Consider the following 13109-nt stretch of genomic DNA (forward strand, 5'->3'; position numbering starts at 1 on the left):
CAACGTGAGCATACACTCAGCAGAATCGGGACCCAGGTACATTTTCCTCAATGTTTTTTACAGTATGCTTCAAATCATTCGTGCTTTGTTTTTTGTTGATGTCTTGAGGTCGTTTTAACACCAACTGTTTGAAAATGGGACACACTGCGAAAAGGGTCGGCCGAAAATATTCAGTTGACATCATGCTCAATGCCCGGGCCAAAGTCCAAGGAAGCGAGAGATGTCAGTGAGCGTAGCAGGAAAACTCTGTATCACAGCTTTGCTTGTGTATTTCAATGGATATCCTTACATGTGCACTAGGTTTCAAAAAGATTAGTTACGAGTCAGCCGAGATTTTAAAGGGTAGAATCCGCCTCTGGCTGCGAAAAGGTCAGGTTAATGTTTTTGTAATTGTAACTTTCCTTTGTGAACTGCACACAATTGGGTCTCCACTCGACAAGCACCTCCTTCTTGGAGACATTCATCCATACACAATTTAACATGTTCAATATCTGTTCATATATGTGTGTTGGTAAACAAAAAAGATTTGAAATGAGCTGAAAAATACTCTTTTAGGATTAAAAATCGAAATTCACGACAGAGAGGGAGCCAGGATGTCATTTTTTTAACCACACATGGCTAAGTGTTTGATGCTTCTCTTGCAAGGTTACATCTTAGGGGGTATACAAAGGCTAGTCTTGACACCGTGTGGGAGCAAATGTGTGACGTCACACCAGGATGTGAAAAATAATACTCAAGTGCACTCACTTCCCATAAAACGGGGTCATTTAAATAGATGGCCTTCAAAAAGAAATATGTGAGCAATGGGAATAGGATATCCAATCTGCAGGAACACACAAAACTGTTTATATGGGTGCCTGTTGCCAAGCAACTTCATCATCCATAGCAACATCCATTCTGAGCCTAATTAACATATTTGAAATCCTATGCCAATGTTTGGTGTTTAGAATTATCTGTGAAGTTTAACACTTGATGTATTATAACTCGCTAATCTTTAACAGCAGGTGTAGAAAACGTTTGCAAAGACGAAAAATAAGGCTGACGTGTAGAAGTACACAGGCCTACTTCCCTGGCCAGTTCAACTAATTGATTAACTAACTTGAACACCTGACTTCTTCATCAGAAAAAGAATGGACTACTACGATACACTAACAAATCTGGAATTGAATGGGAAACTAGCCAAGAAACTGGTCAGAGATTAATAAATTACCAGTACACCTCAAAATGACCTCCCAGATTTCCGAAATTTCATCTCTAAGAATTCCCTAAAATTTCGTCTCTGAGAATTTAATTTCAAACGTCATTGTGAATACCTTTACCAAATAACAAGTAAGAAATGTTCACTTGCAATATTGTTTCAAGGCCAAGCACCACGTTCTATAATAGCAGGAAAAGAAATTCTAACTGAAACCATCCTTAGTAAAACTCATACTGGAATTTTCTCTTTGTGTTCATCATGTAATATTAAGGAACTCTTCACGACCCGGGAAAAGAGAATTTCATCAACGACCTTTTACGTCAGATATTATCGTTCCTGGGTTTCCTTGTTCATGCACGTTCGTTTCACTTCATGTTCCTTCATGAGATTGAGAACGAGAACGTACAACACTGCTACGATTTACCTATATTTTTTTGCAAATGCTTATTATTCTTTTTAATTATTTTTTAAGTATATTGTGGTCTCCAATTTCAATTTCAGTTTTAACCTAAAGATTACCATAAAATAATTTTCCAACTTTTCATTTGCATACGAGCGCACAGATCTTCAATGGTCGTCCAATTTCAGATTTCGTAAGTGAGAGTTCAGCTTTGGCCTGGCATTTCTCTTTGAAGTCAGACAATACAGTTTCTAAAAAATCCATATGCTTGTAAATATTTGCACAGGCCTTATATCAGAGATGATTTTTCTTAATTAAGTAAATGAACGAAAAACAAATTAGAATACACGAGCCACAAAGAGGACGCCGTCGATTATGCCGGTCAATTCAATTGGCAAGAAAGAGCTTTCTCTGCTGAGCAGTGCTTTAGGAAAAATCGTTAAGGATTCTAAATCCAGTACCTCACTGCCCTACCGTGCGGTTTGTCAAGTTTATATAATAATTAGGAAGAAACTTTACTATGACCACGTGATTGCATATTTGAAAAATAATTTAGACTACTCTGGTGTTTACTTCCTTTCAAATGCCCAAAATTTGTTTTTTAAAGGGTAGCTGCAATCAATTTCACAATGCACCTTTATGTCTCGGTTAGCCTTATTTTAAACATTTCACCCACTATTTCCAAGGGTATTTCTTCATTTTTGTGCAAAATTAGACTTCCATATTCATGAGTAAAACTGACGTCTCGGGAAGAAAGCCTCGATATTACATTAGTTTTTACACAAGACGTTCTTTAGTTCCGTCGATTTTGCTGGACTAAATTTCCTCCTCGTTGCTGATTCATACGTTGTGGTGTTTATGTGCATTGCATTAGGCAAGCACCAGTTTCTTTCTCAGAAATGTTTTCAGTAAGTAAATTCTGGGTTCACAATTTGAATAGAAAACCTATGCAATGAACTATGCCCTCCTTGTATGACATCACAGCAACAGCGCCCTCAGTTGTCCAGGAAAGCTAGGATAGTTTTAAAAAGTGCACTTTCATTGAATTAGATCAAATAGGGATGTCAGAGAGTTTTCATACATTGAAAAACATTTTTTCCCATGAAATATTCATTGCACCTACGCTTTATTCCCGAAGCATCCGCCCCTAACATCGTGGTAGTCCCATGCCCAAATTTTTGAACTGGACTTGCTTGTAAAAACATTCTTTATTAGTACATCCATGGTTATGGTTATTTCATTTAAGGGACAGGTCTAAACACTTTTGGCCGATCTGTCTCGGAAGAGGGTTTCGTCAGAACAGTGTGCCCTATTTGAATAAATCTTGCGGCAAAATTATTGCATAACCGGAAAGATTCCCATTACAGTCTCGGCACGACAAAAATGCATTGCGGCATATGGGAGAAAACATGGTGATGGTTGGGCAATGCCACCTGAGGCTCTCTCTACAGTTATATTTAGAGAGCCTGTAAAACAGTGTCTTTCATGTTAGGACTGTTGGGCTGCATGTTCGTTTGGGGAGGCTCTTAATGCAAAGAAACACGTTTCGTCTGTATCGTTACATGAAACACTGCTATAAAAAGAAGCAGAAATAAAGTCAAAAAGATCGGGACACGATTTGGGAGGAAAGGGTATACCTAACATTTACCTTGGTTCCTTCATTTGTCGTGCACCTAAACCGAATACTATAGTTCAATCAAAAATATGTACATGTACGTGTATATCCGTAAATATCCGTAAACAGGTGTCCGTGTAAAACTGGCGGCTGGGAACGTAGACCACAAGCGACTGTTATATGCGGAAACTCTTTTTTCCCTTGATCGCAGCAAAGGAAAAAGTACATATCGAAATTTAAAAAAAATCATGAAAAAAATAATTAGCTTGTGCGACTTATCTTGCTGCAACGTTCGTTGAAATATAATAGTTTGCTAGTTTCCATCGTTTTCAACAACGCGTCCGTATCATTTCATTTCTTCCGGTATCGAGCTCGGTAGGGTGATACGTGTGCCCATTATGAATATCATTATGATCATAATTTTCATTTTCTGACTGTAGGTGAGACCTTTCGTGTGAAAAGGAAAGGTCTAAAAAAGTCACTTTGCGAGGAGAAAACTGAGCTGCCATTGCAAAAAAACATCCTTTGGCATAGTGAGTTTTAAATTTTAGACGATACTTGGACAGAATGTGACAGCAAAAATTAGAAAAAGAGGACAAAGGTGAAAAGAATACTCACTGAACTGTCGAGTTGCAGACGTTATCTTGACCCAGATTAAGAGCTCCTGTATGCTGAATAAACCATAAAAGCACACACATTACGATTGAAAGAGACATGTTTTTTCACCCGCGAACAAGGCTTGAGTTCAGCTGAGAAAATCCACAACTCGTTAAACTCCCACGGAATTAATAAATGAATAGCAGCGCTGCGTTTGATGTTCACGTGCAACCTTCGCCTTGCTAAAAGAAAAAACAGTTGTCATAAGACACACAGCTACATTCAATGACAATCGCTATCATTCAGGAAATAACAGGGATGGAAGAGAAATTTGAGCGACAGGATCATCCTGTCACTTTCTTGAATTTCAAGTTAGCGTTGATGAGTGTTGTTCGCAGTATTCGCCTTCCTCTTAAGTGTGGCTACAACGAATTTTCTTCGACACAATTTTTCTGTAACTTTATAGTTTTCTTCAGTGTTCGAAAACTCTTTCCCACTTATATTTGGTTTAATGCATTGAAACGCGCTCTCTATTCGACACTTAAAATTATCAATGCTTTAATTCCTGGACAACTGAGGGCGCTGTTGCCGTGATGTCATCCAAGGAAGACATAGTTTACTGCAAAGCTTTTTCTGTTAAAATTGTTAACCCAAAAATTACTTATATATCGAAAACATTTGTGAGAAATGGAATGATGCTTGCTTATTGTCATGCACATAAAAAGCAACGAATCAGTAAGGAAGGAGACAAATCTAGTCCGACAAAATCTATAAATATGTGGGGCATTATTGCGTACGAATCAAAGTAATTAAAACATCGAGAATTTTTACTGGGATTACATCACAGCTTTGCTCACGAATATGGAAATATTAATTAGCATATCACCAAATAAAAAACCCTTTGGAATAATGAAACAAGAGTTAAAAAACGAGGTTAACTAAGACAAAAAGGTGCATTCTGAAGGTTTGTAAAACAAACGAAATTGTTGAAAGAAAAGCTATGGGCATATAGCATTGCTGACTTTAACTTAGCCTGGAATAGCACACATTGTGGCATGTTACATGCTATACGCTGGTGAACGCGCAAAAAACTGTAATATCTGAAAAACTGAAGCGGTAATCTCATCTTTCTTTTATGAGCTGCGGATTTTCTTAAGTATGACGAAAACAAATGTGGGAAGTAGAAAAACACAAAAAACAAGCAAAACCTAAAAACGAAAACACCACCTATTTTGCCCCCTGGTCTGGATAGTTAATACATGCCAGTAAGGAAAACAGTTGAACTTTTCTGGATGAATTGGATATTCCGAGCTATATGTCCATATATCGATTACCGAGACCAGAGTATGAATTATTGCTTTGGTCCGCTATTCAGGAACTTATTCATTCCAGCAGGAAATTTGCCCGTGTTGTTTGCAGCCAGATACTGCTTATTGCTTTTGTGGTTTTTCACTCATCCAATTTCACAAACAAGTTGAAAGGACTATATGCAATATTGCTGGTACAAGAAGCAATACCTCACCGTGAGACTGCTAAATAGATCATAATATTATTTTAGGTTGAATCCTAAGGTTTAGCCCGCAATAGGCCTGGCTGGGTTTATGCATACTTTTTTCGCAATTGCTGCGCAAGGCGTTTTTCTGGTGTTGTCGTAGTCCTTGCTTTGTCGTCCTTGTAAAAGGATCAAATGGCGGACCCGGTTGGGGGGTGACCAACCCCCAGGGGCATTTAAATAATATTATAGGAGAAAGGCAATTTTTTTTTTACTTTTTCAATTTTCTCCAGCAGCGTGTAAAAAGCCTCAAAATCTAGCCTCAAACTTTAGAAAGGCCGTACGGGTAACATAAACAAATCCCCACATTTCATCCCCTTGACATGTAAAAGTTAGTACTTAATCTACATTTAACGCAATCCCTGACAAATACACATCGCATCTTTTCAGAGGCATTATTTGCGGCATACTGTAGAGTAGGCCAACAACTTATACTCCCGATGACAAGGAAATTGTGTCACAACCTCGCGTGCCGAACCGAGTTTCTCACCTTTCACCACATCCGGCAAGGACTCGAAATTTATCTTGTCAGTGCACATGCTGCTTCTTTGTCCGAATTCCCCAACAGGCTTGATGCTGCACTGCCCCTCCTATCTTTGACCATGCAGGAAGGAAAACGCTGCCAGGTCATAAACAGCTGTATGTTATGTACCATATTCCCGTCCAATTTGGTAAAGACATTTGGCTCCTAGGCACGGTGGTGGCGCACGGATTGTTTCTGAATTCCTCCCTCGGAATTCTTTTCGACCAGTACGCAAATGCTCAATTATCAATGTAATGTTAAACCTTTTCATTCCCAGTATTAGTCCTGATTGCCAATAATGTGCACACACACAAATACTTGTACATCCACACGGTGTACTCTACACAGTGTTAATGTGCATTGTTTCTGCGCATACATGGCATGGGTCCTTGCAAAGCTCATATGCTTGTTATGCCGCCATGCAGTAGTGAGGGATTTCTTGGTAGAGGAGTTGACATGATCATTGTTCTAAGATACTTATTAATCGTCAACATTCCTGAGAATTTTCCCTGCTTTAGTTTTATTTCTGCAGCTACATCCAGTTTCTGACTGTATATAAGCTCTGCCTCATGGATAGTTCGTCAGAATAACAAGAGAAGTCAGATTCACTAAGAGCGCGAAAGAGAGAGAGAGAGAGAGAGTTTTTCGACAGTTCAATCCTATAAGTCAATCTATTCAACCTAGTCTGGGCAAATCAAGTTGTCCCTTGTTGTCCCCTGAGACAACGCGCCTCGTTGAATTGGTGACCTTTGGTGCTTTGACAAGAAAAACTTGGGCCTTTTTATACACGGCTCTGCTTTTATTAACCAGAGCTGTTTACGGAGAGAGTTGCGACATGAGTGTCTTATAATTGTTAAAACCAAAATGGTGGATCATGCGTTAGTGCAGTTGGACAATTAGCTACGTGTTGTACTGCGCACAAAATGAACAGCCATTTTGGGTCCAAAGTCTGAAGCTGGCGTTACGCTCTCGATACACAGCTCCGCTTTTAACGGCTGAATACTGCCCCCATCGACGACGAACAATGTCAAAACATGAACCATTTCCAGAGGGCGTATGCATAAAGTTAATTACAGGCAGATTACACTTAGACTTAGGCCTAAAGTTAAGCTGGGTTTGGAAAATTTAGTGAAAAATAAACTGAAAAACTTAGATGCATGGGAATTGAGGGCATTTTTACCGTCTGCGCACGCAAAGAATGAGTCGATTTTGAAGGGTGTGTCAATGCATCCAAGAATTTCACGTAAGAATGTAGGCCTAATGTGAGACTGAAGCTTTCGTCATTACAACGCACGACAGTGCACCAGGAACCAATGAGGAAAGTTTCGTATGAAAAATTAAAAGGCTGGATTATTTTGGCTGTTAGACAACTTGAACGTCGGATGAGATCAAATCATTTTGGAATTTACTTACTGGCTACCTTCCCAAGCTTATTCCATGTCCACCGTCTGCTCCTGGACAGCACAACTCTCTGTAAAGCTGCAGGTTGAAGAAAAAACATCTTAGAATAATGATGATGTCAAAGCATTAAAAAGGCACACAATATTGGAAAGTATCTGTCATTAAATCACATCTGAAATTTCCTGAAACCATGTCAGCTCCCAGCGGGAGGATACCAGTCCCATTTCGGCACAAACGGCCAAACATAATAGCTGCTGTTACAGCTATTAGACATAGTGAAAGTAAAATTCATGCTTCCTTTGCTAGGCCTATTTGTTTGTTTGTTTGTTTGTTTGTTTGTTTGTTTTAATAATAAACAAGCAAACAAACAAACACAGAATCAGAGACAAAGTTCACTTGGTACAGGATTTGTTTTTCTTTTTAAGGGAGGAAGTTGAAAGTGTGATGTGTTTTCTCGAAGGGGTCCTCACTGCTCTAAATTAGGAGTTGATTTTACTTCAATGTTCTTGAGAAACTAATTTCATGTAAATAAATATTATTTAGCTTCTTAGATTTCAATGGAATGAAATTACTGTCCTTCCCAAAGTTCCTCGCAGGACACATATTTCTGTCTTTCGTTTTGGATACGAAACCCTGTCTCCAACAGGTTATTCCTGTTTATGTTAAGTTTTAAAATCATAGGATTGGCCAAGTTTCAGGAGTAGCACTTTATACCTACAAATATAGAGTATTATAATACAGTGCTTATATCTGCTTAAAATACTTGGAGTTCACTTACGTGACGTAGTTGATTCGTGGGCTGAACCGACGGTGCTCAAATCAAGCCGGTCAGTAACAAGACCAGGACGCCCACTGTAATTCGCTCGCCCGTCGAGGGCCAAACAGCGGGAATAGATTGTGTCATCGCTCGCTGGAGGGCATGGCCCATCAGCTTCGATCGCCAAAGTGAGTTCACTCGAAAATTAGCGAATTCTGAACGAACTGGTGAACTGAACCCAAATTTGAACGGTTTATAAGTCACTTTACGTGAGAAAAGTGGAGTTATCGTCCTCGATTTCGATGATACTCGAGGGAAATTCAGCGTTACAATTTTACATTAGCATCCGCGGAAGGCTGACTTTTACTGTCATTTCATTATGCCTTCCATACAAGCTTTAAGCACAATTTGAAGATAAATCCTACATTGACACGTTTAATTTCAATGTAACAAAATATGAAGAAACGATCAATCGTGTGGAAAGTATTAAAGTTAAATAAGTCTTGAATGTAAAGCACCCTGTAATCAAAATTGCATCCTGTTCAGGAGGATCCAGTTAGAACATGCTATACATGTATTAAAATTTACAATATTTCTGAACTGGTAAACTCGACCTCAGGAAGAGTGCAGGTGCACACAGGAATCCAAACCAGAAATGATGAGCTATCATAAACTCAAGCCATATCGCCACTCGTAGGATCATTGACAAAGATTCAACATCACTGGACGGTTGATGGTGTCGCCGGCCAACACGTTGGAACACACAATACAGCAAAACAGTTTTGCAATACGCACAGTAGTGCATGTATTTTTCTCCCTTTAATCGACCTAATTAATGTCGTAAGTACCATTTCAAGCTGTCAACTTGTCAACTGGTATAGAACTCAACTTACACCCACAATCTGTCCTCACGCTTTCATGTTGGCAAATAATTAGTTCTAATTCGGCGACACGTCAGGAGGAACCACCCGCGTATAGTGCTTCTTCCACAAATGGGGAAGTGGGATTTCCCAGATACATGCGCGCCATAGGTTACGAACTTCTTCAACCAACAGCTTTCTGTTAGTTGCCAAATTCAAGCCTTCATCAAGCGTGTGCACGGATAAATGGTTGACCAAAATACCGCTGGCCGTAAGTACATAACGTATATTCAACTGATAATATATTATGCGAATATTAAATACTAACTTCATGTACTAAGTACTTAATTCTACCAAATACTTAAGTTAAAATGCCTCCCAATCGAGAAAAATGTTGCTGCAAACTATAAAGGGTGATCTTTCTGTAAACTTTGGCTGCCCAGTAAAATGCCAGTCAATGTTTGTAAAACAAAAGCAAGGTCTATATACACAAGCCAAAAGAAGGCCCAAAAAGTTGTTTTACTTACGAGAATCACAGGAGTCGTTTTGCTCAGAGTACATCCACCCGGGACAGCATTCTAAACCAAAGGAGGACACAAGGCGAAAACCGGTGGTGTACTGCTCCCGATAGACCACCCTGAATCGGGAGAAATTGGTAAAGGTTACCGGCGTAACTGGGGGACGGGTCAGGGCACGGGGGCACGTTATCTCCAGCAGATGTCTTTGTCCCCAAGGTGCAACCCACCCCTTCTGAGTTTGAAGTGAGCACAAGCCCTTCCTCCGCGGCACAACTGATAGCTGCAGTGAATTGGCTTCAGTGTCACCTTGAAAATATCGGGCATCCCTGGTAACCCCATCCCCCTTACTTCAATCTCAGTGACCCCAGTGGGTATGCCTGAGCCTTGGTCAAGGCGTTCGTCAATAGCCATCTGTAACTGACCGGTGAGGCTGGCGGCTACCCATCTCGCCGTGCACGCATTAAATGGGTTGCTCAGTGGCAAGCTGTGCAGTATCGACCACCGACAGCCCTAGCGCGGTACAAAATTAAAGGGAGACCATAAAGATCGCGCGAGGTCGCTCTCTCCTCTTATTTCGGTACACCAGCGTTTATGGCTGAGTTCGGGTAGCTTGATTTCGTCTTCACGAACAGCTCGAGTTGTTGTTGGTGTGTCGGCCGCTCGAAGGCCGGCAACGTACAACCACTTATCGCTGGTACATGGCGGCGTACATGTGTGTTCTTCGAGGGTGTTTGTATAACTGGGCTTAGTTCTATTCTACTATGTATATAAAAAGGAATATTCATTTCTGTGTTACGGAAAATTATTAATGTTAATTTTGCAAAACGTCCCATTGTCTCCCGCTCTGTAAGCCATCTCGCTAATTTGCGGCTGTTCAAACATCTAAATCTCAAAAGTTTCTCCTAATCTTCCTGTAAAACCCTGTAATCAACGTGGAAATTATTCAGTTTCTGCTGAAAAAAATTTACTCATTAAAACGGCCCGAGTTAAGGCTGGGATTGTAAAGATAATTACCAGCAGAAGCGACAAAAAATCCCTATTTGCCACTGTACCACGAAAGTAAAGCGTCTTACCTGATCTGCTGACATTGCCACCAGTAGCATGTGGTCGTGTGTGTCTCGTAATGGGCAGTCTGGCGACTAGCAGTGTACGTCTCATTGTATCTGTGGTGCACGGACAGAGACAAGGGACATGACAAGTGATGTAACAATGTGATTCGTATGGTTATCTATTGGTGAACATTTTGGATTCAAAGCGCCACCACCGGGGAAATCTTCCTCGGTCCTCACCAATAAAGAACACAGGATGTACACGGCTTGACGTGTCGTCCCGGAATGATGTGAACTTCGAACCCACAGAAGCAATTGTCTGTAACGACTTCTTACAAAATGATAACCCTCTGGCAACCAAACATCTGCCATTAAACCCTCGCTGCATTTTATTTCTAAGTAACCAACTTCTCTGCTTTCATCCTTCTTGGGAATGGAGGAGTCAGTTCTTTAGGCAAAGACATCTTTACTTGAGAATTTTTAGTACAGTGTGCAGTGCGATACATTTATTTTCTTATTCACTGTACTGTATCTGATAACTTTACAAATTTAAGGACAGAGTGTCAGGGCCCACTAACATGTGCAAGAGGTATCGGAACGCGTACCGGTGCATTTTTACACATAAGGCGGAAACAAGGCAACATCGTCCCCGTTGTGTCGAGCATTTTGATGCCTGGCGGTAAGTCAGTAACTTATCTATGAGGGGCACGGGGAGACGTCCGGACGTCCAAGGAGAACAGATTTCCACCACTGGGGGACGCGTCCCCCAGTGGTGGAAATCCGTTCTCCTTGGAGCTCCACCCTATGTATAAGCCAAAGGTCATCGGCCTGCGTTGCCCCCCCCAAAAAAGTGTGCACCCCAAGTACCCTCCCCCTAGAAAATTTCACTCAAGCACAGCACTGCGGTCCTTTAAAAAAAATCAACGTTCACTCTTGCATGCGGTGTCTGAAATGCAGTTAAATTCGCATTGCGCTGAACAAAAGTGTGTATTATACACCATGCTGATGAGCCTCGAACTGGACCAAGAGAAGGCGTATTTTCTTACCAACAGATGCTCCTTTGGTCGGAACTGAACTTCGCTGGTTTACGAACGACTACGAAATGCACACGTTACAGTCCCATGCACCGATACCGGCAAAATGAACAGTACCGACCAATATGGCTCTTTTCAACTAATGAGGGGTGTTTCTGCTGGAGGCGGAGTAGTCGAATGACTACATTACATGACAACAATATTGCAGGAATAAGAGGCTGGTTCTGGTCATCGCAGGTCTTAAAAAAAATTCACCTTTAACTGGCATGTTCAAAAGTAATGATCGCTCAAAATATACCCTAGACCTATATTCAAAGCATCGTTTCCTTATGTGGTACTTTACGCGTATACTTCAACATGAGCATACACACAGCAGAGTCGAGCCGTGACCCACATACATTTTCCTCAAATGTTTTTGCAATATGGTGCGAAACCTTCGAGCTTTTCTGATGTCTTGAGGTCGTTTTACACCAATTTTCTGCAAACAGGACTCAGAATGTTCTTGCAAAATGGTCAGCCAAAAATAATCAATTGACTTTCCCGCCAACATTAAATAGAAATGAGAGCTATTACTGGGCATAATAAAACTCAACATCACAGCTTTGCTTACACATTTATATTGATAGCCTTCCATGCATATAAAGTTTCAACTAGATTAGCTTGCTGGCATCTAAGATCTTAGGAGGAAAAGTCCGCCTCCATTCAGCTGTACGGATTTCGTTATTGATTTCAAATTCGTTTTTCATTGTAAGTTGGCCGGTTTGTGGCCATAAATTCTCATGTGGAAATTCGTTAGGCAGGCCGCAGCACGTTTGAAGGGGCGCCGGATTAATCGGCGACCCCAAACCGCTGCAGTATCGATAATCGCTATATCGAACATTAATTTTTGGGGGCCCTGTTGTATTGGTCATTTAATGGGCGTTGTAACTTGCCCTTTTACGTACCGGTGTCTGTTGTCTTAAAATGCACAGCGCATTCAGCTCCAGTAGGGTGAAAAGCGAAAGTCCAAAATCGCACTTTGTGTGGAGAATACCGCGACAAAGTATAACATCCTTTGACATAATGAAGGTATAATGTTCCACAATGCGTGTACAAAGATGACAAGAAAGGAAGAAAAACAAAAAAACAGAAGAATGAGAGAAAAGAACAATACTCACTGAATTGTTGAATTGCAGACGTTATCTTGACCCAGATTAAGAGCTCCTGTATGTTTAGTAAGCCATAACAGCACACACATCATGACTGTCGGACACATGTTTTCATCCACGAACAAGACTTGAATTCAGCCGAGAAATGCCACGATTTTTAAAACCTCAATATATACAATGAATCAATAAATAAGGGGCGCAGCGCGCTTGCTGTGCCTTGGTTAAAAGAAAGCCATTCGTCATCAGGCACACTGCTACACATAATGACAATCACTGTCATTCAGGAAATAACAGCGATGGGTCAGAAATTTGAGCAACTTGGACCATCCTGTCACTTGGAGAAAAATTTCTCGAATTTCCCAGTGCTGTGCATGGTGCCCAACTTCCTTTAAAGGCGATGTCTTCGCTAAATTAAGTCACAATAAGCTCATTCACGTGCCCAGTCAAATCCAGCCTG

The 13109-nt window shown here is 40.7% G+C and overlaps 1 protein-coding gene across 3 annotated transcripts in view; it reads right to left on the reverse strand.

The window, feature by feature from the left end:
• LOC110978088 (uncharacterized) overlaps positions 1-12903 on the reverse strand; it is a 67478-nt gene extending 54575 nt beyond the window's left edge. The window contains exons 1-3 of one of the 3 annotated variants that reach the window (XM_022232779.2): positions 12662-12903; positions 10495-10584; positions 9431-9540 (exon numbers count right to left, since the gene is read on the reverse strand). In XM_022232779.2, coding sequence (XP_022088471.2) covers positions 9431-9540; positions 10495-10584; positions 12662-12759 — 298 coding nt within the window. In that variant the 5' untranslated portion in view covers positions 12760-12903. Of the gene's footprint in view, positions 1-3831; positions 4036-7298; positions 7459-9430; positions 9541-10494; positions 10585-12661 lie in introns of those variants that run through there. The other 2 variants (XM_087140303.1, XM_087140302.1) reach the window with 2 other exon arrangements.
• Between the last annotated feature and the right edge of the window lie 206 nt (positions 12904-13109).

Source organism: Acanthaster planci, linkage group LG08 (assembly GCF_054643075.1).
Source record: "Acanthaster planci isolate LZ-2023a linkage group LG08, COTS_SCS, whole genome shotgun sequence".
Taxonomy (NCBI): domain Eukaryota; kingdom Metazoa; phylum Echinodermata; class Asteroidea; order Valvatida; family Acanthasteridae; genus Acanthaster; species Acanthaster planci.